At 34.9% G+C, this 27,915-nt stretch overlaps 2 protein-coding genes across 12 annotated transcripts in view; one reads left to right on the forward strand and one right to left on the reverse strand.

Annotated features, from left to right (window-relative positions):
* Positions 1–668: 668 nt before the first annotated feature.
* LINS1 (lines homolog 1) lies at positions 669–27,593 on the reverse strand. Of its 6 annotated transcripts, XM_074234223.1 has the most exons (9): positions 26,732–27,192; positions 24,200–24,340; positions 11,498–11,974; positions 11,312–11,401; positions 9,228–9,369; positions 8,220–8,531; positions 7,935–8,123; positions 6,498–6,669; positions 669–5,332 (listed from the first exon to the last, which is right to left on the reverse strand). In XM_074234223.1, exons 3-9 carry the CDS (start codon positions 11,882–11,884, stop codon positions 4,438–4,440), a joined length of 2,187 nt encoding a protein of 728 aa, XP_074090324.1. In that variant the 5' UTR covers positions 11,885–11,974; positions 24,200–24,340; positions 26,732–27,192; the 3' UTR covers positions 669–4,437. The 6 variants fall into 6 exon arrangements, with proteins under 6 accessions (XP_074090324.1, XP_074090326.1, XP_074090325.1 ...); XM_074234225.1 differs by having other exon boundaries at positions 7,935–8,372; XM_074234224.1 differs by having other exon boundaries at positions 670–5,332; positions 7,935–8,531; positions 11,654–11,974.
* ASB7 (ankyrin repeat and SOCS box containing 7) overlaps positions 26,750–27,915 on the forward strand; it is a 43,248-nt gene continuing 42,082 nt past the window's right edge. For 2 of the 6 annotated variants that reach the window (XR_012478000.1, XM_074234229.1), the window contains exon 1: positions 26,750–27,860. The gene's annotated coding sequence lies outside the window, so the exon portion shown is untranslated. The remainder of the gene's footprint in view (positions 27,861–27,915) is intronic. The other 4 variants (XR_012478001.1, XR_012478002.1, XM_074234227.1 and 1 more) reach the window with 2 other exon arrangements.

Consider the following 27,915-nt stretch of genomic DNA (forward strand, 5'->3'; position numbering starts at 1 on the left):
CAACATATTGCCTAGAGCACTGAGAGTTAAATAACATGCCTGGGTCACAGCCAATATATGCTGAAGATGGGTCCTGAACTCAGGTCTTCCTGACTTCAAGTCTAGCATTCTACCCCATTCAACCTTTTATCAAACATCACAGTACCCATATAACCCAAATATCAACATTAAGACCTTCGAATGTTTTAAAATACTGACAAAAGCTTCCAGAGTCAGATTCAATTTATAAAACCTGATTACTCCCAAATGCTGTTCTAGTTTCAAGGATTTATAATAAAAACCACCCATTAAAATATGGGAGAATAAACTATTGTCAATATTTTTAAACCCACAAGTTATCTTTACTTCTATGCATACATTTAAATATTAAGTTATGAATATTTTAAAGGTTATAATTCATTAACTAGTCTAATAAAAGACTATCCTGCTAAAAACTCCTAAAATACCAAAATGTCTTAGTTTTTAAAATTTCTCTACTATTAATAAAAGGAGAGGAAACATTTTATCCTCAAATACAAATGGGAAAAAAAATACCTAAGTATCACAATTTCATGAAAAAGTCAAAATTAGAATTCAGGTTTATATTAGGAAACTACATTTTCTTAAATTGGGGGAAAGCACACCAATATGTAATTAGAGAAATTTTAGTTTTAAATTACAATAATAAAAAAGAATGGGCTTAGAAAAATATTTCTGCCTTCATAATTTATTGTATCATCTTAAAAGCATGTCTATGTAATAATGTGGTAAAGGATTCACATTATCTTTCAAATGAAAAATGAGAATGAAAGTAGAAAACTTCAAGTACCTAAGAAGCACAAATATTATAATTATCTTAATCTGTTCTGTATCACCACTTCTATAAACTATTTTTATTTTCAATGTAGACTTGTTTTAAAATTCCACAGCCTTCAATCATTAGTCAGACTGTTCTCTCAAACTTAGTTGTATGGATGCCTAAACTTTTCCATGAAATAACATAGCAACAAAAGGAATGATAAGCATTGACACTCCTCTTAATGCTTTAGTCTATGTTCTTCACAAATATTAGGACGTTCTATTTAAAGAAAAAAAAACAAAAGAAATATTTTTTAGATTTTGAAAAAGAAAAATTCGTATCCTGGATCATTCTTAAGCAAATAAGATAAAATTCATTTGGAATTTAGAGAATTTTGTGTTCAGCTATCCTCAGAGAAAGTGGAATGCTACCAATAGAACTGAAAAAAAAATGTTAATGAAGTGACAAATTTATATGAAATTGTAAATGATTATTAATACTGATAAAACTATTTCAAAAACATGGGAGGGTGTAAATCATAAGAGCTAAATATATAAAGATAACAAACCACTGATATTATGATTCTACTTTTCATCAGTATAAAATCAATCCTTGGTCTATTTTGACTCTATTTCTTCAGTATTTAATGCAGTTAAGGTGAATTCTTTTCACAAATAAAGGCAAAATAACAAATAAGGAGCTAGAACCAATGTTTTCAGTCTTGCGTTTCTAACTTTTTTTTTGTTTTTTTGCAAGGAAAACGGGGTTAAGTGGCTTGCCCAAGGCCACACAGCTAGGTAATTATTAAGTGTCTGAGACTGCACTCGAACCCAGGTACTCCTGACTCCAGGGCCGGTGCTTTATCCACTACGCCACCTAGCTGCCCGAGTTTCTAACTTTCAATGTATTGTCTGTAACATAAAATGAAGGCATGATTTTATCATATCAAATATAGCTGCTATCATATTAAATCCATCTAGATTGGTAAAGATGACAAAAATGGAAAGGTTTCTAGAACAAACATTTTAATGTCTTTATTGTAGGTGAAACTGAATTGGTTTAGTCATTCTGAAAAAGCAATTTGGAACTACCCCAAATAGACAATAAAGTATGCATATACTCTGACTCAGTTTTTCTACTGCTAGGCCTGTACCTCCACAGGATTAAAAAAGAAAGGGACTCATGTAATAGCTTTTTGTGCGGTAGTAAAGAACCGGAAACCATGATGCCCATCATTTGGGTAAACTTGGAAAAATTATAATAAGGGATAATTTTAGAGCAACTTGGTTGTTTGAAATGAAGCAAAGTGAAATGAATAGAATCTGGAGACTAATTTATACAATAACAATAACACTGTAAAGGAAAACAATTTTATAATATTTAAGAGTATGATAGATGCAATGATTAACAATGATTTACAAGGGAACATTAGCACTGGGAAAGGAAACACCAGCTATTCTCTTGAAATCCAGTCTCCTCTCTTGACTTCCAGACTATAGAGTAAGAATAATTACCATTCTAATCTCCTTGCTGGGCCTTTTCCTCACCTTCAGGATAAGTTTTGTTTCTTCTTGTCTGCATGCATTCCATCTTAATTCCTGCTATCAGTCTTCTGGCCTGGCCTACTGGCAAAGGGAAGGAGGAAAAAATGATTGCTCCCTTTAGTATTCCCTCTGGAGCACTACTGCCTACAAAGTAGTTATCTCCATGAGTCTTTTTAAAAAAAATTCTTTAAGGCAATGGGGTTAAGTGACTTGCCTAAGGTCACACAGCTAGACAATTAAGTGTCTGAGGTCGGATTTGAATTCAGGTCCTCCTGACTCCAGGACTGGTGCTTTATCCAATGTACCACCAAGCTGGCCCCCATCTCCATGATTCTACCTCCCTTCCTTTTTCTTTTAACTTTCACCAGTCTAGAAATCTTAGCACTCAACTGAAATGGCTAGGGGAAGACAAGAGCCAGTTCATACCTACTTGCCAATTATTTAACTTTCAGTGTGAGCATTACCTCAGAAATTAAGAAATTACTAATCAGGACTTGTTTTATTACATAAGAAAGTGATAGGGTAAAGGTTAATGCAAATGAAAATTAAAAGAATATTCTGAGAACTTTTTTTATGAGAGCTACTTGTTAACATTTACCAGCAAACCACTTCAAATTGCTCTCCAAGGTTACAAATGACAGTGCAATTGTCAAATTTAATGGCCTTTTCTCTTAATTATCCTTTCTAATCTCTTGACCACTCCCTTTTCCTTCTCTCTAGGTTTTTTTATTTTACTCTACTACATCCCAATTTACATTCTACCTATTGCTCTCTCTTTTACTGGATCTTTGTCAAGGTCACAGCCACTAATGGTAGGTGTCCCAGAGTTCAATCCTGAGCCCTCTTCTCTACTTCTGGTTGTCTCATCAGTTTCTGTGGATTTAATAATAAACTCTATGCTAATGATTCTCAGATTCCCTGATTTCTCATCTTCATGTCCAGTACCTCAATAATCTAATTTAAAATCAACATGTCCAAAACTTAATTATCTTCAGCCTTTCCCTCTTCCAAGTTTTCTGATTACTGTTGAGGGTATTACCAGCCTTCCAGTCAGTCAATATCTCAACCTAAGTGTCATGCTCAACTTACAGTTTTATCTCTCAAATCCAATCTGCAATCTAGTCATGTTAACCTTACCTTTAAAACATCTTTTATGTAATCCCTTCTCTTCTTCCAGTTACTTCCCTAGTATAAGCCTTCATGACCTCATACTTGGATTAAAGCAACAGTCCCCCTTCTTTAATTTTCAACCCACTCCAGTCCACCTTTCACTCAGTAGATCTTCCTAAAGCACAAATCTTATGGGGTAGTTAGGCAGTGCAGTGGATAGAGCACCAGCCCTGGAGTCAGGAGGACCTGAGTTCAAATCTGACCTCAGACACTTAATAATGGCCTAGCTGTGTGACCTTGGGTAAGTTACTTAACCCCAATGCCTAAAATAAAATTTGAAAAAAAAGAATTTAAAATACAAATCTGAATACGTAACTCCCTATCACCTACAGAATCAAATACAAAATCTAGAAAAATAAATCAATGAAGCAAACACCTGGAAAAGGTGAAAAAGAATGAGATAAAGGATACCATAGACCAGTTAACTTTATTTTTTTCTTTGAAAAGGGGAAGAAAAGACAAAAAAACTTTTGAGTCAAGAAGGTTGGAAGTTGGGGGCACTCATGTCAAGTGGAATGTCTGTTGTGAAATTAAAGTAAAAAGATCATCTATGGTGTGTAAGAAAGGGGAAAGATGAAAATAAATTTATAATAATTGCTGTGAGCAAAGTGATAGCAAGCCAGCTAAAAATGAACATAATGATGTGTAAGCCAAATTGAAGGCTTGAGATTAGATAGCTGTAATTTTTTTTAAAATACACCAATACCATTTTGTAACTTTCTCTAGCAATACTCAACAGCCTAAAGTAGGAGGTGAACAAGAAGGCAGAAGGGCAAGAGAAGCTAACACAGTCCAGGGTGTCTGTGAGTAAAAGCAATGGAAATAATAATCATGAGATTCAGTATGAGCAGGGAAGTGGCAACACCAAGGCGGAATCAAAGGGGCTAGACTTCTCAAAAAGGGCTAAAAAATCAGGAGGTAAGAAGCTAGTTGGAAATGCAGTCTTTATAACAAGTTCATATTCTTATTTATTACATCAATTTTTTTTAACAATTTCAATAAAGCTGAAGGATTATATGGAAAGAGATGTCTCTTATGTAAACGGGAAATAGCCTTTTCTAGTTCTTTTAAGCATTTAAATGTTTTACAAGATATTACAGTCTGAGAGGCAATACTATTTAGGGCAACTTCACAACCAAAAGATGAAAAAGTAGATTTTTTTGAATCTATAAGCCTGGCAGTAGATTCTAGGTAACACTGGTTCTTTTCTCTGGTCACACTGACAATTTCCTTTATCTTTGTATTGATTTGATGGTTTAAAGGTGTCTGTTTAATGTTTGATAAACATTCTTCTTCTAGTGACTCTTCTTCAGAATCTTCTGAGATGTCATAATCAACCAGGCTTTGAGAGGCTCCTAGTGAAGATGTATTATCAGTGTGCATCAGTAAATTGGGTTGCTTCAACTTCAGAGTATGGTTGTCTTTCTGTTCCATATTTGTTCCAGAAGTAGTAGAATCAGAAGCCATGGGTAAAAGAGCATAATAAGTTGTACCACAAAAAAGAGGCTGGTGAGTAGCTTGATTGTTGCTTCTTTCTTCAACACGAGAAGGGACAATTCTAGAAATATGCACTCCATCTCTTAATCCTGCTGTATCGAGTAACTTACAAACATTTGAAAAATTGCTGCTCTCTCCTTGGAGCAGTTTTAAATACCTAACAAAGTATTCGAGAAAGCAGGTTTCTGATGAAATTAAAAAGTCAAGGAGAACTGTTGCATCAAACTCAATATTTTTTAAGAGAAACAAGAAAATACAGTGAGGATTAAAGCCATTTTCATGTGTTTGATGGTCCCAAGTTTCTTTTTCTTGAATCATGCCCTTAGCAACTTCATTACATGCTCTGTAAATGAATATAGTTATACAATGCAGATTAAATATTATTTTCAAAGCAAATGCTTAAAAAATCCTTTTCCAATATACTTAATAATCTGATTCAAAATGACAATCAGAATGAAAAAAAAAAGCAAGATAATGAATAAATTGCAGTGTGATTGCATGACAAACTGAACATCTAAAGCTCACTGGATAACTATTGCATATGAAAAATTCAAATTAATGCAAAATAAAATTCAATTTGGAAATATCCCCTTCATTGTAAGGGAATAAGAAACTAATTTTAAGGTAACTAAGATAAGTTTTAAAAATTGTATACATTTTCAAACTGGATTTCCAGTCTAGCTTTTAAAAACCTAACTCAAATCAAAGAGATTTCTTGATTAAAATCCTTTTAAAAATTTGATCTCAATAGATGCTGTCAGCATTGTCATAATACAAGTAAATACTGGCAGCAAAACACTTCACTTAAGATCATTAATAATTTTTTTTCACTATCCATAAAAACTAATGGAAATAAAGAAAATACTTTTTGATTTACTAGCAGAACTAGTATAAGAGGTTAGTTGTAACTTCATAATCAATTATAAATATTCACTTTATGAAGACATCATCCCAAACTCAATTGCAAAAGAAAATTGAAGGATGATTTGATTACTTGCAAGTGCATACTCACATCTATAAAGTTGAAGATAATTTTTAAAGCAAGTAGTATTTCTTATTAATGAAAAGAATAATGGAATTTTAAAACCAGAAGAAACCCTTGAGCATTTAGTGTAATTTCTCCACTTTACAAATGAATACTAAAGTCGAGAGAAGATAAATTATTAGACTTAGGTCACATAGTAACTTGGAAGAACCAGAACTAGAACCTAGGCATCTTGACGCCTAGTTCAATACTCCTTTGTGCTTTGCTACTTATAAAGCTGCCTCAGTTGGACAAGTTTTCATTGTGAGGACTGAAAAGCAACCTGTTAATTTGTATGAATAAGAAAGTAGAAATAAACACTTAGGAAACCAAAGTTATAGAATTTGTTTCAGGTTAAAAAAAAAAGTAATAAATACATTAAAAAGTAACCTTTAAAATATTCTCATTTTCCTAAGATTTATTAATATAATAATAATTACTTTTAAATATTTTTAGTGGATTAACTAATCAACATTATACCAACCTAGTAAGCTTTAGATAAATGCTTAATGATGCTTTTGTAGCCTCTAGCATGTCATCATCTTGTTCTATAAAGATTTTAGAGAGCCATTCACAGTGATGATGCAATTTCAGGATGGATGGAAGCTGCTGTTTTAAGAAGTTCAATAACTCAGACATGAATTTTTGTACTTCAGCTTTAAAAAAAACCCCAAAATAATATAATTAAAATACAAACTATTGAAGTTTCTTAATTTAAAACTCTAACAAAAAGACAATACTGTCAATAATATAAGTACAAAAAACATCTCAAAGTATTTCAAGAAGACAAAACTAAATTTTAAATGGTCGATACAAAACAAAGTTATTCATTCAAATATAACTCACAACGTTTTGCTAAGCGAGTTTGCTATAGGAAACTGGACAAATATAGTTTTTTAAGTTAATTTTTGTTAAATTTAAATTGGTGAGTAGAATATATAAACATAATTATAACAAGTTCTAAAGCAGAAATATGAATCATGTAAATTATTACTATTTATCAATTAAATATACGATAGAAATAGTTGAAGCCTCATTACAATAGAAAAATGGGTACCTTTTTAAAAACTCTTTTTTTTAACGAACCAAATGTGCTAATAAACTAGCACTGTAACTTCAAACATTACACCTCGGTGATTTTTTTTTTTAATTGCACTTAGAAACTGTAAAATTACATAGCATATGCCATCTAGTGTTCTAACTCATAACTGCATATGAAATAGAAATACTTTAAGAATGAAAGAGTAGAAATAACACGATAAATTTGTAAGACTTTTAATTTGTTATAAATTACATTCTGGTGTGAAATTTTACCATGGAATTAATATTCTCTTCAGGTAAAGCTCATATTCTAAGGTTTCTCTCAAGTTAAACCATGGAATCTTTTTCACAATTAAACTGAAATGTCAGATTTTAAATGGTCTTCATTTCATAGGTTATCAAAATGCAGCAAATTCTAGCTAGTCAACTCAACTAAAAATTCTCTTTGTGAATGAATCCCCAAGAGATCTTGAATAACTGAAGTTTTCATTCTTTAATTACTTAAAAAAAATACCTTATTGGTCAGGTCCATTTCTAAGTTTTATGTTATAACATGCTATGTTGGAATGTGTTATTCTTTTATATAGGGTGGTATAAAATTACACTTGTTGATGAATTAATTTTATGGTCATTTTTTTTTCCACAGATAAATTTAGTCTTTAAGATAGTAGCTACAGAATATGCTCATTTATAATTAAATGAAAACAACCAATTATATAAACTTATGTACATACAAATGTGCTAATTTAGATATGCAAAATTATATATATTTAATCTATATATGAAAAATTAAGATTTCCTAAAGCTTAACCTTTAAAATAGTTGATAAGATCTAGTATCACTTTTCTTGGAGTTGGTAGGGGGCAAAGTGGCAAATTACCTTTTACTTCATTTGCTGACGCACAATTATTCACCTTGATTTCTAAGGATTTCAGCAAAACCAAACTTGATGCTCTGAGAATCACGAAGTCAGGGACAAGACTTTTACTTCCAGCTTGAACTTCACTGCCTCCAAAGTGGCTGGGTTTTCCACTAATTGATAATTTCTTCAACCATCCCAAATTCACAGCTTGCAAAAAAGCATTACCCAAAGTTAACAGATCCATATCTAAATAAGGATCTTGTTCAATTGAAGTGGGAAGTGAAGTATTTAGGACATCCTCACCTACTTTATGTAGTAGACATCTTTTCATAAGGATGATGAACTTCTTTTTGACTAAAGAGTGAATAGGCCAGGTAATAATGTCCAAAGTACAAAATATTTTCAAATAGAAAATCCTCTGGCAAGTGAGATATAACTTCAAGTGAATTCGGGAGGCTATAAGAATTTCAAGTAATTCAAAAAAACAAATAAAAAAATTTGCAATTTTAGTATTTAGTGACATATCTTGGTAGTTTTCAAGTTGCTGAGAGAAAGCTGAATCATAAAAGACTTCAAAAAGAAAATCAAAGGATGTCAAAAACTGCTTCAATAATTCTGAAACAGAATGGGACAAAGATACCTATGTGATTAAAGCAAAATTAAACATACATTTCAACATTTTTAAACAAAATTTTAAGAGATTCCATATTTGTCATAACAAACATCATAAGAAAAACAAAATAGTCAACAATTTCTAAGATAAAAGCATCTATGAAGTCCTTAAAAGTTTTATATGGAAATCCACTTAATAGAAAAATAGCATAAAGTAGAATAAGATAAAAATTAAGTATAAAGTACACTTAAAGTAAGAACTTATAAAAGGAAGAAAGGGTTGAACTTGAACGTGAAAGTTTTGTTGAAGGAGAAAAAACACTGACCTAGTTGTCAGGGGACTTAGATTTTAGATTTAAATTCTGCTTTTGACCATTATTATCTGTATGACATGGACAACTTATTTAACGTCCTTTGGGTCTTGGGTTCTTCCATTACAGAATGAGGTGGCAGGATTAGATAAGTCTTTTCTAGCTCTAAATTTAAAATGTTATCTAAAACTCATAGGGTTACATAACACTTCAATTTCTATTTCAAAAATTAGTCTAATATCCTAGGAATTTCAAGAGTAGTGTGGAGAAAGTTTGTCTCTCTTATTTGAGAAACAGATGGGCAGTTATGAAATAGAATCCAGGCTATATTGTAAGCATAAACTTCTTGCAGAGATAATGATGCTTAATTATGTCAAAGAATTGGCACCTGCTTTCTGTAAACATGTAGCCTTCAAAATTTCTTTTATTACGGCAGTAAGAGTCCAGAGACAATATGAGACTGTATTACTTTCATGGTTGTTGGAAAGAGTTTTTAAACAAAAAGCAGTCCATGTTTTATTTACTATAGCCTATAAGAGAAAAGGAAAAGAGAAATTAGGTATGTTTTAAATTCTTACCACAAATAGTTATTTTCATGATACAAATTTAATTCTATATAAAGATTTTAAAATTTAACATATTTTTCATCAACAAAAATTTATTCTTTCTCTCCTTCTCCTGCCATTGGAAAATAGTTTTAAAATGCAGTCAGAGTAAATAAACTTTCACATTGGGCCATAACCAAATATATCTCATTCTAAATTAAATACTTCACACTTCCCTCTGGAGGTAGGGGCACACTTTAAAATAACATTATCATAAAAACCTCTGGAATTGTGTTTGGCCACCAAGTTGTTTACCTTTAAAGTATCATTGTTCAAGTACCAAGGACTCATGAAGGAAAAATTGATCTGTATCCAGATAAAAGATCTGATGGATGAGCTGAATGATGATTGAAGCATATTTTTTTCAATTACTTTATCTTTACTCAAGTATAGCTTTTCCTTTTGATCTGTTTGTTCTTCCATAATTAGGTTAATATGGAAATATATTTTACATGATAGCAAAAGTGTAAACTATATCAAACTACCTACCATTTTTAGAAGAGGTAATAAAGGGAAAAATTTGGAATGTAAAATCTTGTAAAAGCAAATGCAAAAAGTTTTCATAATATGTAATTGGGGAAAAATATTTTAAAAACACTATTAAATAAAAAATAAATTAAAAATCATTGTTATTATATAAATTGTTCCCTGAGTTTTGCTTACATCAGTTCAAACAAATCTTCCTAAGTTTCCCTTTTGACAAGTTGCATCTTTTGCTATACTAGAAGTTGTTCAACCACTTCTTCACTTGATAGGCATCTGCTTAGTTTCCAGTTCTTTGCCACCAGAAATAGCATTTATGAATATTTTTGTTCATACAGATGGGATCCCTTTTCTTTTTTTCTTTCATCCCTCTGGGATGTAGGCCCAGTAGTGGTATGAATAGGTCAAATAGTACACGGAGTATTTTGGGGGAATAATTCCAAATTGCTTTTCAGATTGACTATATCAATTCACTTTTTCACCAACATAGTATTAATTTAACTGTTCTTCTAGAATCCCTCCATTTATCATTTTCCTCTTCTATCATTTTTGCCAATGGGATGAATGTAAGATAAAATTCCAGAGTTGTTCTAATTTGAATTTTTCTAATTAGCATTTTATATGGATAATGATAGATTTTTATTTTTTTAGAAGACTGCCTGTTCATATCATTTGACTATCAATTGGAGAATGACTTTATTCTTTTAAATTTAAATTAGTTTCAAATATATATATGTGAAATTTTACCCTTATCAGAGAAATCTTCTGCAAAGCTTTTTTTCTTGTTAAACATTTCATCTCTTAATTTCTCAAAGATTTTCCCCCTTACAGTTATCATTCTAACTTTAGCTGCATTGGTTTTATATGTGAAAAAAGCTTATTAGTTTTACATAATCAAATTCTCTATTAAAATATTTATACTAAATGATATTCTCACCAACAATTTTAGAATTCTATGAAAAAAGAAAGATGAAGAGAATGTATAAAATTACATATCCTAATATTATTCAAGTCAAAAAAGTCACATTGCTATTTGGTTTATTTGGGAAGTAGAAACTAAAATATAAAAGAGGAAATGAAGCTGAACTTATTTGAGTATAATGTGTATGCATGTATATAGAGTTTATTATGTTAAAGGATACTTTCAAAAATTTATATTAATTTACATATCTATAGTAAACTTTATGATAATGATTTATTCAAGAGTTCCTGAATTCTAGTTTTTTTACTCTCATGTTTATATTATTAGGATATTTGGCACAATATAGTACTAATCAAAGGGCTTAGAGAACAAAACTGCATAGAAGTCTCAAAACAATCACTTGAATGATTTTAAATAAGCTTATTTATAAAAGATATAATGGTAACAATTTTCTATACTCACCTTTTCTCTTAGTTGTAAATATAATAATGAGGCAAGACACTTTGCAGCCATATGAGACAACAATTTATCAGAACCGTGGAATGTACTGATCTGCATAAAAACAAATATTCATGAATATTTTACAAATCTGAATTTTAAATGCCCAACCTTGACATTATTATTTTTAAATTGGAAAAAAAAACTTACTAATTTAGATTCCAATTCATATGCTTTTAAAAGAATTTCAATTACATCATTGTATTTCTTTTTTATACTAAATTCCATTTTTTTAGATAGTATTTTGGTTATCATCATCTTGATGACTGTTAATTGAAGTAGCATTATATCTCTGGGATTACTAACTTGAAAATTCATTTTCGAATTCGTTGATGCTATAGTAGTGGCCATGTTGAAAGAACTAGCTTGGTTACCATGATGAACACATGGCCATTTCAGGAAATCTGCTGTGGTTAAATCTTCAGTTGAAAAAGGCAGATTGAGAGAAAATGCATATTCTTGGCTGTCATTTTCAAGTGGAGTTCCAAGAAGTATCCTCTTATATAATTGTTCTAAAACTTGATAGGAAGCTTCCATTTTCCCCCCCAAGATGTTATTTGATCTCAAGTTTCTTGAAGCAGCTGTAATTTCTTTAACCTAAACAGGAGACTATTCCTTCAAAGATACCTAAAATAAAAACAAATATGACAACATTACAATGATCATTTCTATTACTACAAATTCAACTCTTTTTAATAACTTAATTTACTTTTAAACTGAAGCTATGCAATTAAAAAACCATATAAAATTTTTTCAATAGTAACATGGCTCAAAGCAGACTTCTTTAACTTATAAGTGGAACAATCCAAATAAGTTTATAATAACCATAAAATTAACAAATTTAAATGAAAATTATGGTTGAAATAGTTGATTTGATTTCACAAATATCATCTGTCTACTTACTACATGCATCAGACTCTGTTAGGCATCAGGAGAAATAAAGAGTTTTGTTAAAACAATTCTTGCAAGATGATACAAAGGCAAAATAAATCATATAAATGCATATGCAAGAACTAAGTTAAATGCTACATAATGTCCAAGTGCACAGAGGTCACTTCTGCCCAGGAAAGATCAAGGAAAGAATTCAGTCTGAACATTTGGTACATTCCCTTCATTGGATATCTTCAAGAAGCTAGATAACCATTGTCACATAATTTATAGTGGGAATTTGGAGTATAAGTTACAGTTGGTAACTTCCAACTCTCAAGTAGAAGGATTTTATTTTTCTTTTAAATTTTGAGGTGGCATTTCAGTTGGTCTTAAAAGGAGGTGTAAGAATGTAAATGTTTTAAAGCAGAGGTGTCACTCCCATCTTCTGTATGAACTCAAATTAAAATCTAACTGGGAAATATTTAACAAAACAAAAATATTCTGAATTAAAGATATTATTACATTTTAGAATTAAGGCAGTTTGTGGCTCACTGGGATTCTTATGATTGGATTAATGCCCCTCATTTCTATTTGAATTTAACTGCTTTAAAGGATGTCACAGATCAGCTTGAAAAGGTAGAAGGCAGTTCTCAGAACAGGGAACAATAGGAAAAAAGTACAGGGTATGTTTAGCTGCAGCACAGAGCACATGGAGGAAAGTAGGGAAGGAATTAACATTTATATACTGTCTATTATGTACCAAGCACCATGCTAAGGACTTTTAGAAATATTACCTCATTTGATCCTCAGAACTCACCCTGGGAAGTAGTTGCTATTATGTCCATTTTACAAAAGCAAAACCCAGGCAAAAAGGTAGAAATGACTTGCCCAGGTTCACACTGTTAGTGAGAAGCAAAGCTCTAACTTTAACTCAGGGCATCCTGACTCCAGATGCAGCAGTCCTCTCCACTGCATTACCAAGTTGCTTCAAGAGCATAACCTAAGACTAGAAAGACTGTTGAGAACCTTCAAGAACCAGGCAGAAAAGATTGAATTTTTATGCTATAGGAGAAGATTTTAAGCAATGGAATAATAAGACACAAAAGATAGATTATAGCAGGCAGAGAGGATGCTAGTCCCAGTCCTTGAAAAAAGCAGTAGCTATGGGGAGGAGAGAAGGAAAGAGATGTTTCTATAGGACACTAAACAATGCTTTTAACAGTGCTTAATAAATATTTGGATTTTATTGAAAACTAATTGGATGGGAAAGAAAGGGGTGAGAGAAGTGTCAAAGATAACAAAGTTTGAACATAGGAGACATAGGATAAATGACGGTCCCATTTATAGGAAAAATCAAGAAGGAATTTAATTTTGGACCTGTAAAAAAGGTCTGTGAGGAGCTAGATGTTCTAGATAAATATGTCCTGAAGAACAAATATGGGCTTTGGACTTGGAAAAATAAATCAGGGATAGAGATGGAAATTTAGGAATTACACACATAGAAAGTATTAGGAATGAATGGAACTGGTAAGACAGTGCAAAAAAGAGAAGAAAGTACATGACAAAACCCATTTTTACCTACTCAAGAAAAGACAGCAAAGGAGACAGCAGGTATGTGTTAGAAAAAAGAACCAAGAGGGGAAGCTAGGTGGTGCAATGGATAGAGCAGCAGTTCGGGAGTCAGGAGGACTTGAGTTCAAAGCTGGCCTCAGAGACTTAATAACTCCCCAGTTGTGTGACCTTGGGCAAGTCACTTAACCTCATTGCATTAAATAATACAAACAAAAGAACTAAGAGAATAATGAAAAGAAAAAAAGTATTCAGAACCTTTAATCTCTTCTGGAAATGTACAATTCATTTTTAAGAAGAAAAATCAGTTTATAAAATCCTTTTTCAGAAGACCATGAACACAATGTGAAAGAACATGAGTTAAGAATAATTACAAAGAAAGCCAAAAGGAACTCATGATGTTAATGCTTAGAATGGGCATACAAAAAAAAAGTTAAAGAAAAAAAATTCTTTCTATGTGTAGAATAGATCAGATTTAGAAGTGATTTGAACTTCATTTAGTTTATCTCCTCATTTTACAAAGGAGGAAACTAAGACCCAAATAGGTTATTACTTGTTTAACTCACATGGATAGTAAGAGAACAGGTAGAGGAGGGCGGAACCAAGATGGTGACAAGAAGGGATCATGTCTTAGGCGCTTTCTCATAAATCTTTGAAACTAACTAAATTTTCGAGAGACAGAACCTACAGAGGGACCCAATGAGGCAGTGCTCCTACTCAATGTAACCTGGAAAAGAACAGAAAGGCTCTGTTCCCTGGGTTTGGAGGGTTGGCCCACCAGAGGGAAATAACTTCAGCCTCCCAGAAGCAGCCCCAGGGTGCTAGGAGACATGGCTCACAGCAGTGGGGGAGTTTCCTGACTTATGCCCTGGGGAGCACCAGGCACAAATTGGGGGAAGGGGGGGAACCTCTGCCAGATCCTGCACATGAAGCCCAGCCCTCAGAGCACACAGCAAGCAGCAAGGCCAGATCCAGGAAACAGAGAAGCAGGTGGAGCCAGTAAGCAGGAGCCTCCAGGGCATGAGCCCATTGACCCTAGGGAGGGGAGTGAAAAGAGAGACTGCAGAGCTCTGTCCTCTGTCCCTGGAACAGGACTCTGGAGCTCTGAACACATTCAGACCCTGATCGCAGTATAGCCCCCCCCCCCGTCAGCCCCATGGCAGAGTGGGGCGCTTATGGTCATTCACAGACCAAGAGGACAGAGCCTCACACACTGAGATCCTTGTGGGAGTGTCCCAAAAGCTCAGGAAGCACACCCAAAAAAACAGGCTTAGGCTGGGAAAATGAGCAAGCAGAGAAAAAGAGGAACACCATTGGGAAATATTTTGCATATAAGCCCAAGAAGGACCAAAACACTCAAGTGTGAAAATGAAGAAGCACCAAACTCCTGCATCTAAAGAACAGAAATTGGGCTCAGGCTATGACAGAACTCAAAAAAGACTTTGAAAATCAAATGAGGCAGTTAGAAGAAAAACTGGGAAATGAAATGAGAGAGATGCAGGAAAAACATGAAAATGAAGTCAGCAGCTTAGTCAAAGAAATCCAAAAAAATGCTGAAGAAAATAGCATGCTTAAAAACCAGCGTAGGTAAAATGGATAAAACAGTTCAAAAAGTCATTGAGGAGAATGCTTTAAAAAAGCAAAATTGGCCAGATGGAAAAAGAGATTAGAAAACTCCGAGGAAAATAAATCCTTCAAACAAAAAATAGAACTCAGGGAGATTGATGAATTTACGAGAAATCAGGACTCAATACTTCAAAACCAAAAAAATTAAAAATTAGAAGAAAATGTGAAACATCTCATTGAAAAAACAACTGATAGGGAAAACAGATTTAGGAAATATAATTTAAAAATTATTGGAATACCTGAAAGTCATGATCAGGAAAAGAGCCTTGGCATCATTTTCAAAGAATTACTACAGGAAAACTGCCCTGATATCTTAGAAGCAGAGGGCAAAATAGAAATGGAGAGAATCCACCAATCCCCCAGAGAAAGAGATGCCAAAAAACCAACCCCTAGGAATATTATAGCCATGTTCCAGAACTCCCAAGTAAAAGAGAAAATATTACAAGCAGCCAGAAGGACACAGTTCAAATATCGTGGAGCTGCAGTCAGGATCACACAGGACTTAGCAACAACTACATTAAAAGTTCGTAGGGCTTGGAATGCAGCCAAGAATGAACTACCCAGCAAGGCTGAATGTCCTCTTCCAGGGAAAAAGATGGACTTCCAATGAACCAGGGGAATTTCAAATGTTCCTGTTGGAATGGCCAGAGCTGAATAGAAGGTTTGATCTTCAAATACAGGACTCAGGTGAAGCATGGAGATTGGAGGAGAGGGGAGAAATATGAGGGACTGAATGAGGATGAATTGCATGTATTCCTGCATAGAAAAATGACACTGATAATGCTCATATGAACCTTCTCAGTTAATAGAGCAGGTAGAAGGAGCTTTTATGGTTGAAGCACAGGAGAAAGCTGAATTTGAAGATAAAATATGGTGTAAAAATGGAGTCAATACAAAAAAAGAGAAATGTAAAGGGAGAAAAAGGAGAGGAGGAGTGGGCCAAGATATTTCATATAATCAGATTTTTCTTTATTACAATGAGCTATTGCAATGATATGGAAGGGGGGAGGTGAGGGAGGAATGAGGGAATTTTCACTCTCATCAGAGGTGGTTAGGAAACAGCATATATAATCAATGGGGTATAGGTATCTGGGGCAAGAAGGGTGGGACAGGGGAAGGGGTGGGGATGTGAATGAAGGAGAGGATGGACCATGGCGGGAAAATGGTCAGATATAACACATTTTCTTTTTTACTTCTTGCAAGGGGCTGGGATTGGATGGCCTGTCCAGGACCATAGGGCCAGGTGGATGCTGGGCCTAATGGGTGGTATGGGGGCTTGGGGCCTCTTGGCCCCAGGGCCAGGGATCTGTCTTCTGTGCTACTCAGCTACCCTACAGCAGAGTCAGAGTGAAAGGAGAGAGAAAATATAGTATATGAAAGTGGAGAAATACGAAAGGAGGGAGTTGCGATCAGCAATGGCAAGGGTAGAAAAATATGGAAGTAACTTTTGTGATGGACTTATCATAAAAAATGTGATCCACCTGTGACAGAGTTGTTGGTGTTGGAACAAAGACAAGCACATTTATTATCATTATTATTATTATTGTTATTTTGGGGGGTGCAGGGCAAATGGTGCTGGATGGCCTGCCTGGGGCCACATAGCAGGGATGGTTGGGTGTCTGAGGCTGGATTTGGACTCAGGTGCTCCTGGCTCAAGGGCCAATGCTCTGTCCACCACCCAGTCACCCCTACTATTATTACTATTTTATTTTATTTTGGGTCTTTTTCTTCTTTTTTTTGGTTTTTACAGGGCAGTGGGGTTGGGGTGGCTTGCATGTCACATGGCTGGGTGATTGTTGGGTGTTATGGGGCCGGATGTAGGCTTGGGTGCTATGGCTCCAGGGCTGGTGCTCCATCCACTGTGCTACCTGGCCATACCTTCTTACTATTATTATTATTATTATTTTTTTTTTTTAGTTTTTGCAAGGCAAATGGGGTCAAGTGGCTTGCCCAAGGCCACACAGCTAGGAAATTATTAAGTGTCTGAGACCAGATTTGAACCCAGGTACTCCTGACTCCAGGGCCGGTGCTTTATTCACTGCTCCACCTAGCTGCCCCTATTATTTTGTTTTAATTTTAATTTTTTTCCTCTCCCCTTTACTTTATTGCTCAAGCGAGTCTATATTTTTTTTTGGGGGAGAGAGAGTATTTTGTTTACTCTTAAACAAGAATATTTTATTAATGTATAAAAAAATTTGTACAAAATGAGAATAAATAAATATTAAATATAAAAAAAAAATCTAACAGGTAATGGAACTCAGTCTCTTCAAATATACACTAGACCAAACCCAGATATTCAAATCTGGGAATTACTTAGGAAAAAATGACATGTTACAAAATGAGTTTGATTACCTCTACTTTCATCTTTTCCATCAAGAAGAAACTTCACTTTAAAAAGAACAAAGTTAAGAGCATTAATTAAAGCCTCGGAAGATATAATATAATACTACTTCTAGTCATTTGAAATTAATTTCAAATTTGTGACGTGGACAAATGATATCCTAGAGTTCCAAAAGAACCTCTAAATCATTTCCTAGTCATGCAAGTTCTCACCCATGATGTTACTGCTCCATCTTATCTCTCTCTCTCTCTCTCTCTCCTGCATATCCATTAAATCATTCAACTGAATCTCCAGCCAAGTCCTGTCTGATTCTACATTTACAATAGTTTTTGTAACAGAGAGAAAGCAGGTTAATCTGAAAGATATTAAGAGAGGGGGTAATTTATGAGGCAGGAAGGATAGGTTGGAACCAGATTATGTGAAGGACTTCGGGGAGCCAAATGAAGCTTATTGCATAGGGGAGCAACACAGTCAGATCTATACTTAAGGAAAATCACTTTGTTAGCAATGTGGATAGACTAGAGCGAGGACTAACGAAGTGGTAATGAGACCTAAAGTAAGGTGGTTGTTTTAAGTAGAACTAGATGATGGAGTTTGAAACAAGACTAGACAAGTGATTAGAAATGGGATGGTGGGGAGTTGAGGATGAACACAGTATAACAATTTTAGCAAGACATCTGATATTTCATAATTCTTTATGGACAAAAGAAATGTAGCATATTAATTTAATATAATTAAATGGTTTCAAAAGTGGTTGGATAATCATATCCAAAGAATTGTGATTCATTTCAGGCTAGATTTCTAATGATGGTATGCATATGTTCTCAGCTTTTGAAAACAAAAATAGCTTTGTATTATCTACTATAGGCTTTAGGACTTTACTGAAATAGAACCTAAGCCATTACTTTAATGCAAAATACTCATATGCCATAGAAAATAGATTTTTTTTCCCTTAGCGTTCAAAGTGAACCTGTGATGTCACCAATGTAGCCAATTCTCTCTATGGAATTTTTCTCCATATTAATGTAATTTAACTTACCTAATCAGGTTTTCAAAAATTGCATGGTATACCAAGCGGTTAAGTGATTTGCCTATGATTGAATACATAGTATGTAACAAAAAAAGACTTGAATCTGTGTCTTCCTGACTTTGAAGGCTTGTTCTTTATCTGTTATATACTAGTGCCTTTTTAGGCATAGATAAAAAGTAATATTTAAAAGGATTTCTCATTATACCCTCCCTCCCAAACAGAATTCTTCATCACTAGCTGTCTTCAGGCTAGATGTCAAGGATATTATAGATGGAAATTTCTGCTGAGGTATTAACTGGACTAACTAACATAAGATTCTTAAATTAGATTCAGTATAATCATCCCTTAATATTTATAGTTTTGTTTACATGTGGGTTGGCCATAAATAATTAAAGGGGGAATTTTTGGAGATTGGTAGAATCTGCATAAAATATGGCAGAAAATCACAGACAACAAATACATATATGTTAAAAAAACACTAAGCAACTTACTCAGCCATAAATGCATAAATTTACTATCATAAATACACATACAAAAATGTATTATAAAAGTTTTAGTATGCTAAAGAAATATAGGCTAAGCCCTTTTTTTGGGAAATACTTTCTCTCTAAACCTCCCAGGCTGAGTCATGTGATTTTTCTCCAGCAGAGACCATTGCATCTTAGTACATCATGCTTTCTGTAAAAGAAAATCTATGAAGTAGTTGCTGCAGTTATGGGGCAGCTGCAAAGAATCCACCTAGTGTGTGAAATACTAATCTCTTTTGCATAGAAACTGTAACTTTTTTATGGGTGCAATATGTTGCTTTACTTGTTTTGAGTGTAAATAAATATGATCAGAATTATTAAAAATAAAGGTTTGGGAGTAGGCCTAGAGTTACTAACAATTTTTCACTTTCACGGGGATCCTGCACCCTTAACCCCTGCAAATGCTCAGGTATACTGTATTGTGCACTCTTAGCAACAGCTTATCTTTTATAATTCTAGTTCTTACTGTGATCCTTGGATCTGACTTATTCAACATTTTAATCAGCAATTTGGGTAAGGCCATGGAAAGCCAGTTTATCAAATCTACAGATAAAAAACAAAAGATATCAAAAATACTGACTGATAAAAAAGATCAAAAATGATCTAGCTAGGTCAGTTAATTTATTGAGCATTTGCTTCCCACCACTGAAGGTACTGAAGCATAGGTTATAAATAACTTCTTAGGATTGTTAAGAAGTCAATTGAAGGGAAGAGGCAAGACAAAAAGTGGAGGGGCATGGAGGAAGTATGATTAGATAACAAAGTCTACTCCAAATCTACGTTTTGTTAATGACCTAAGATCAATATAATAACAATATGCTGGAGTGGTTAGGTGGCGCAATGAATAGAGCACTGGCCCTGGAGTCAGGAGTACATGAGTTCAAATCTGACCTCAGACACTTAATAATTACACAGCTGTGTGGCCTTGGGCAAGCCACTTAAACCCATTGCCTTGCAAAATAAAAAATAACATGCTAAAAAACATTTATAAAATCCTGTATAACTTACATTTCTATAGCACTTTAAAGTTTACAAAGTAAACATGCATCTGATTCTCAATTCTAAGAGGTAGGTATCCCAAGAGTTCTATGATCTCATTGATTTATTACCTCCAATAATACAAATTACTACTCATCCATATCTACCCATCTGGACTGTTCCTGTTCTCCAATATATTCACTATTGAGGGCTCCTCCCAATGTGCTGATGGCCTTTCCTGAATTCACTTGATAATAAAGCAAATAGGTTCATTAATTATCCATAATTCTTTTTTCTCCCCTTCACTTAGCCCTGAAGTCTTTACTTATAAATGAAGAAGTTGGAAAGAACAATTACTATTGTTCTTTAGCCCTAAGATTTTTTAAGTCAATTAACTGAAGTTTTATTCTGAGGGTTTTCAAAGTTTCTGTTTTAGAAACTTCTGTTCAATTTACAAAGCAGAACTACCTCACAAGTTTTTTATAAAATGCAAAATACATCAATGGATGCATGTGACCAAGAACTTAAATTTTATTCATTAAGTAGGATACTTTCAACTATGCTGATCTAGAACACTATGTTATTTCGTGTCTGCATTTCAATAAAAATTTAAGTTAATTAAGATTTTATTATTTAACAAAACTTCTAAATAGGTATAAAAATGTGTTTTCCTCAGGGAAAAGAAAACAGAAAAGATATCTAAATAGGGCAGATTTCTTAAAAGTACAATTTGTTCACTGGGAAGAACATTGTCACATCATTGTAATTCCAAAAGTATCAAACAATGGGCTACAAGTAATCTATCTCTTATATTTAGTCAAACAAAATATCTGGTTCCGTTCTGATATGCCTAATAATTTTGTTTGCTGATGGCTTCAGAAATAAAAAGAAATTACTGATGCCAATTAGGAAAAATAAAATCTGATAACTGGGCAATGAAGGGAAAGAAATATGAGATCACAAGTAAGAAAACACGAATATAAATTTAGCCTCAGTCATATGCTATCTATGTGACTTTGGCCAGGTTATTAAACCTCTCTGGGCCTCAGTTCCCTCATCTGTAAAATGAAGAGGTTCAACTAGATGATCTCAATGTTCCCTTTCAGTGCATGATCCCACAATAAAGTATTATCTCTATTAATGAACAGTTGTATTCCAGTTTTTTTTTAATCAAAAATGTCATAAGCAGACATAGAAATAAAATAAGAGATACAAGTATGCATTTCAAGACAAAATTTTTAAATCCTTTAATGGTGAATAAATGAAGTATTAATTTGCTGAAAAAAATCTGGAAATCTTGGGGAAGGATGGGAGATTTAAGTGTAAGTTACATTAAAATTAGGACAGGTAGGGAAGAGGGATCTTTCTATTCTTAGGAAAAAGAAAAAGCAAAGGTAAGTTTAAAAATTATTCAACATAAATTTTTTCATGCTAGCTCAAAAATGGAAGCTAAAGAACTATCCTAAACAAATTGTGGAACATAAATGTAACAGGGAATTATTATGCCATAAGAAATAATGAAATGTACTGTTTTAGAGGAATCTGGAGAGACTTTTGTTAATTGAGATAGAACACAGTGTACAGAAAAACAATTTATACAATAACATCATAGAGAAAAAAATTTTGAAAGACTTCAGAACTTTTATCAATGCAATGATAAATCACATGTACAAAAGAATGAAGATGAAACACCCCACTCAACTCTGACAGACATGAAGGAACTTAAAATGCAGGAAAAAAGATACAGTCCCAGACAAAGTAGAAATTTGTTTTGCTGCACCATGCAGTTATGTGCTGTTGGATTTCCTTTACGTTTTTTAAAAAATATGGCAGATAGAACACCGGCCCTGGAGTCAGGACAACCTGAGTTCAAATCTGGCCTCAGACACTTAATAATTATCTAGTTGTGTGACCTTGGGCAAGTCACTTAACCCCATTGCCTTGCAACACCCCCCCCTACATATGGTTTCAAGGGTTTGATGAAGTAATATGAAGAGAGAACAAGATGTGTCCAAGATATGCATGAAGATGAGGAAAAAGTCAACATGGAAGGTAAAAAGCTTAAGATAAAGAAGAAAAATTTCTTAAATCTTAAACTCTACTCAATGGTTACAAACTAAGAATTTGTGCAGAGAAGCATTTTCTTTATAACACAGTTCCAAATTTATGTGATTGTTTCATACAATTCAAGAAACTTTTTTTAACAAAGTATAAAATGATTTTGTTCTTAGCGAATTAGATGAATATCATTATAAGTCAGAATACTAGAAATTACTTTTGTATGAATAACAAAATGCTATCATTCTAAACAAATTTTAAATATTCACATTTTGAGAGATTTTATTGGAATTTCTTCTTCAAGTAGTTATCATGTTGGACATTGGCTAAATTGCATTTTGCTAAATGATTTTTTAAAGACAAAATTGTTTAATCGATGTAAGAAAAAAAGTCCCCTGAATTAAAAATTTAACTTCTGGTTATGTGGCAATGAAATATTAAATGGAGGACTTGTTAATCACTTTAAAGCCCTCTTTCCCTTCCCCAAAAATATCAAACATTTAGATAAAACATAAAAAAATTGTAGAGGAAATATTATTTTAAAATGAACATGTATACGTGGTAAATAATCTGGGGCAATGTAATGAAGACATGGCTCAAAGATGGCTCAAAGGATAAGATTGCCTAGCTTAGGCTCAAAGCATAAGATTGCACAGCTTATGGTCAGGAAGATCTAAGTTCATATCCAGCCTCAGATATTCACTACCTGTGTGACCATGGGCAAATCACTTAATTTCAATTTGCCTAAATCACTGGAGAAGAAAATGGCAAATCATTCCAGTATCTTTGCCAAGAAAATCTCAGAAAGGGTCACAAAGAGTTGAACACAAGGATTGAACAACAACAAAATACAAGGTAAATAATCTGGGGCAATATATTGTAGTCGTTACATTATTCTACCTTACCTAACTACAAAAATGGATTTCTTGCTTTTTCATCAGACCTCTGCATTCTTGATGAAACAAGAGATGATTCAGAGACATCAAAATTTAACAAACTACTCAGTAGTTTTCTGTTTCAGGGGGTGTTTATTCATTGTTAACATATATTAATAACAAAACTAAAAATACTATCTTAGGTTAAAAAATCTTTTTTTTCATTCAAGAAGTAAATTCAAAGTACAAGTCTCATAAAATTTATTCTCTCAATTACTTTGTGAATATGTTCAATGACTATTTGCATTCAAACTTTATATTTGCCTAACTGAATGGGAGATAAAATATTAAAATGATCATTGGTTAAAAACCATTCTGCAGTTATAAATATTTCTTTAAGAAAAAATCAAAGGTATGGAGAGTTTATCAAATTTACAATATACCAAAACAAAGGGTTAGGGAGGTGAGGCAGAGAGGTATTTTGCATATTGTTTAGTGGTTTCACAAATTCTTTGTGACTTCATTTGCAGTATACTTGGCAAAGTTATTGGAGTGGTTTTTGGATTTTCTTCTCCAGTTTATTTAATAGATAAGGAACTGAAATAAACAGGGATAAGTGATTTGCCCAGGGTCACATAGCAATTAAGTGTCTTGAGGCTGGATTTGGAGTCTTCCTGACTCCAGGACTACCACTCTTTATCTGTTGTACCACCTAGTAGGTTTTTAAAAAAAAAAAAATCATTGTTAAATAATAAAGAAAATTAAATTTTGATGATCTGTACTTTTAAAATTTAATTCTGGACTAATAGGATAGGTAATCTGTGGTTATATTAAAGATGACAATCCAATTTCTTTGAAGACCACATTAACTTCAAAGTAAGGAGCAAAAGAAACAGTATATAGTAGTAAAAAAGGCATTAGAGAATCAGAAAAACTGAAGATTAATAACTAGTTCAGCAACTGGGGAAAGTTACTTACCTTTTCTGGTTCATAGTAATCCCACTTTGGATATAAATGGTTTGTAGTAGATCATCTCTTTGTATTCCATTCCAGTAATAAAACAATTAGTTTTGCTACCATTGTTGTTTCTTAAGACACATTAATTTTGAAATATTCTGCCTGTGGAAATTAATAGTGTAATATAAAAAATCACCAAGGACGTATTGAGTCATCTAAATGTATAAACTTTACATAATTAATTCAACAGACTATATATTAAAGGCTAGGTATAAAAGGGAGCATAACTTTTAAGAACCCTTTTATATCATCAAATTATTTATAAAGAAAATATTTTGTGGCTTTACTGTTACTTTTTTTACTCTACTTTGGGTAGGAAAGGATTGCTTTAAAACTAAGAATTTATTATAATAATATTGAACATGACTACATTGTACATACAAGTTATGACTACAAAATATGATTTTAATAAATATGCCCCCCCAAAAGGACTGTTCCCTTTAAAATAGTTACACTGAGGAGAAATACTTTATTTTTTTAAAATGTTGGAATATGTTGAAAGCATTGTTTTAGAAAGCCTCAGGAAGTTTTTTTATTTTAAAATTAGATTTGATATATTTGTATTTGGAGGTATTAGAGTAAAATGGAATGACCACGGGATAGGAACACTCAAACATTCAAATTCAGGTCCTACTCTTGGGTAAATCTTTTTTTCTCCAGGTATATTTCTTCTTACATAAAAGCTATGACATCTGCTGAATAGGCAATGCCATTTTTAGTTAAAAAGTAGTGGACTTTGGAGAACAGACATTTAGGGTCCAAGCCCATTACTCATGGCCTTTTTACCTTAGCAAAATCTATTGTGGCCTGAACTTTGCAGGCACTGCATTTGAGGACTAACAATTACCTCTCCTAAAATAATGTAGTTATTACGGATGGAATGGGGGGGGGTCTTTACAATGTTGTCATTCAGCAAATTTTCAGCTGTGTCTTGCTTTTCATGATCCAATATGGGGTTTTCTTGGCAAAAATACTGGATTAGTTTGCCATTTTCTTTTCCAGTTTATTTTTATATCTGAGAAACCGAGGCAAACAGGGTTAAATGACTTATCCAGAGTCACATAGTAAGTATCTGAGGCTGGATTTGGATCAAGAAAATTAAGTCTTAGGGGCACCTAGGTGGTGCAGTGGATAGAGCACCAGCCCTGAAGTCAGGAGGACCTGAGTTCAAATTTGGCCTCAGACATTTAGTAATTACCTAGCTGTGTGACCTTGGGCAAGTCATAGCCCCACTGCCTTGCAAAAAAAACCCAAATCAAAGCAAGAATATTAAGTCATGTTAAGTCTTCCTAACTATAGACCCAGCACTCTATAGGCTGCCTATTATACATAATAGGTGCTTATAAATATTTGTTGAATTGAAGGGTTTCAGAATATGTGAGTTGAAAACCAGTCTTTCACCAGTCTTAACAATTTTACACTCCCAAATCTCTAGCTAACCTATTCTAAAAAGTGTAAGGTTCAAATTTTTATGAAATGGTAAAAAATTGAGACAAACCAGTTTTGCAGAATTCATAAAATGAGATTAAGGTCCTTGAGAGAAAGTATTGGTTTTTTGCTTTTGTTTAGATCCCCAAAATTTAGTACCTGGCAAAGAGTGGGTAATTAATACATGCTGCCTGACTGAAATGTTGAACTGTATCCAGTTTAATTAAGCTTTTTCTAAAAATAAGAATGTTATACTTGGATGTCTATGTTTGTTCTTTTAAGAAATTTATCTTGTTAGAGGCTATGAATCGAGCCTCTAAGCAGTCGCAGGATCACAAGAGTGAGAACCTGAAGGGCCCTTAAAGGTAATCTAATCCAACTCTTTAATTCTACAGAAAGTAGAATAACTAGGAATCTGGCAAATTTGGGGACGGGAGAGAAGAAAGGGGAAGCCTACTCTTCCTTAAGACATGATTGTATCCTTCACATGATAGAACATTTTAGAACGCATTTTAAATTATTTAGAAGAGCATAAAATTTCACTATTTCGGACTTCACAAATTTGTGATCAGCTGGTCTGCGCTCAAAAGTTATTAACACAGAGGTCATAGAAATCCTCACAACACAATGAGGCTTAGTTTTCCAAATTTCCTTCATTTGAAAATATTCCCTAAGCAAAATGATAGCATGAGAATGATGGCAATTTGGTACATCTTTAGGTGGTGAATGTAGTTGTTGCCAAATGAAGAATCCAAGTAACACTGATACCTTAAAAATTAAATAAATAGTATTCAGTCCTTAAAATAAACTTGTTAGTTTTTCAAAAATTCCAGCGGCCCATTAATTATTCCGACTAAGTCTCGTGAACGTAAAGGAACAAAACACGTAAATTAATAATGGCAACGTTGGTTGAGATCGACAGAAAAGCTATGAAGGGGATGAACTAAGCTCATCTCTATTTTGTAAACATCTGGTCTACATGTCCCGACTTTTCTGGGCACGCTGGAGGCGGCGGCTTGGGACAGGAGTTGACCGGTGCCAACCTCTGACCCCGGAAGAACTCACTCTTTAGTGCGGACCCTTAGACTTCTCGAAAGGCACGTGCGGAGCTTGGGCTGGAAAAGGTCGGGGTCGCTCCTCCGAGCCTCCGTGGCGTCGAAGGGAAGAAGCCGTCATCCCAGCATGGAAGCGTGGCCAGGCTGAGGGGCCTCAGCCGCCGCTGGGGCTGCTCCCCGCTTTCTCCCTCCCCTTCTTCTTCCGGCAGCCTCACAGCCTCCGGCCGAGCCTTCCCCGCTAGCTGGCGTCGCCCCCTCTTTCCAACACGTCACCCGTTTTTAACCTGCCCGGGAGTCCGGTAGAAGCCGCCCCGCTTTGAGGCTCTGAGTCCAAGAAGACCATGGATCCCGGAGCAGTCAGCGCGCCGCTCCCACCGGGGCACCGTAGTTCGGGGCCATCCGTGCGCCTCCCCAGTCTCCGCCCACCGCATGCGCAGAGACCGCTTCCTCCGGCTGTCGTCGCTTAGCAACTTCCCCGAGTCCTCTCGCAAGGGGCGGAGTCTGGAAGGGAGCGGAGAAGCGGCGAGGGGAGCGGGGCGCAGAGCCAATCGGAGACGAGTCCTGAGGCAGAACGGCACGCCTCTCCCAACTGTCGCGAACGCGCATGTGGCTTTACGGCAGAGGAGGGGGGGTGGGGGAGCGGGGAGAAGGCGGAGAGAAGAAACCAACCAACCAACCGAGCCCCCCCGCCCCCACCCACCTCAGACCTGGTTTACGGCTCCGGGCTCAGTCCCCTGTGAGGCAGCTGATTGGTCGGTGGGGGGTCGGTCCCTTCCCTGTGACCCCAAAGTGCTGAAGGGGGGCGGGGGTGGCCCTGTGCAAAGTGCACCCGGAGAGCCCCCCGCCCGGAGCCCCCCGGCCGGCAGCTTCCCGCCGCCGGCGCCCGCAGCCCTTGCACGAGCTGATCCCTTCCTGTCCTGAGACCTCCCCGGTCCCCCCACCCCTGCGGCGTCCCTGCCCCTGACAGCGGCACCCCCTGCCCTCAGCGCCCCGACCGGGACTTCCTCCTCCCCCACCCCCCGCCTCGAGGTTCCCCGAAATTGGGCTCCCCCCCCCCCACCCCCCGCTGTCTTGGTGCTCGCCGGGCTGAGACGGAGGCGCTGAGGAGAGCTGGGAACACCAAGGGATTTGGCTCTGAGGTGATTTTTTTTTTTTTAAATGGAGAAGTTGGTGGCTGTAGTAGCGGCTGAGAGG

The sequence above is a fragment of the Macrotis lagotis genome, chromosome 4, assembly GCF_037893015.1.
Source record: "Macrotis lagotis isolate mMagLag1 chromosome 4, bilby.v1.9.chrom.fasta, whole genome shotgun sequence".
Lineage (NCBI taxonomy): Eukaryota > Metazoa > Chordata > Mammalia > Peramelemorphia > Peramelidae > Macrotis > Macrotis lagotis.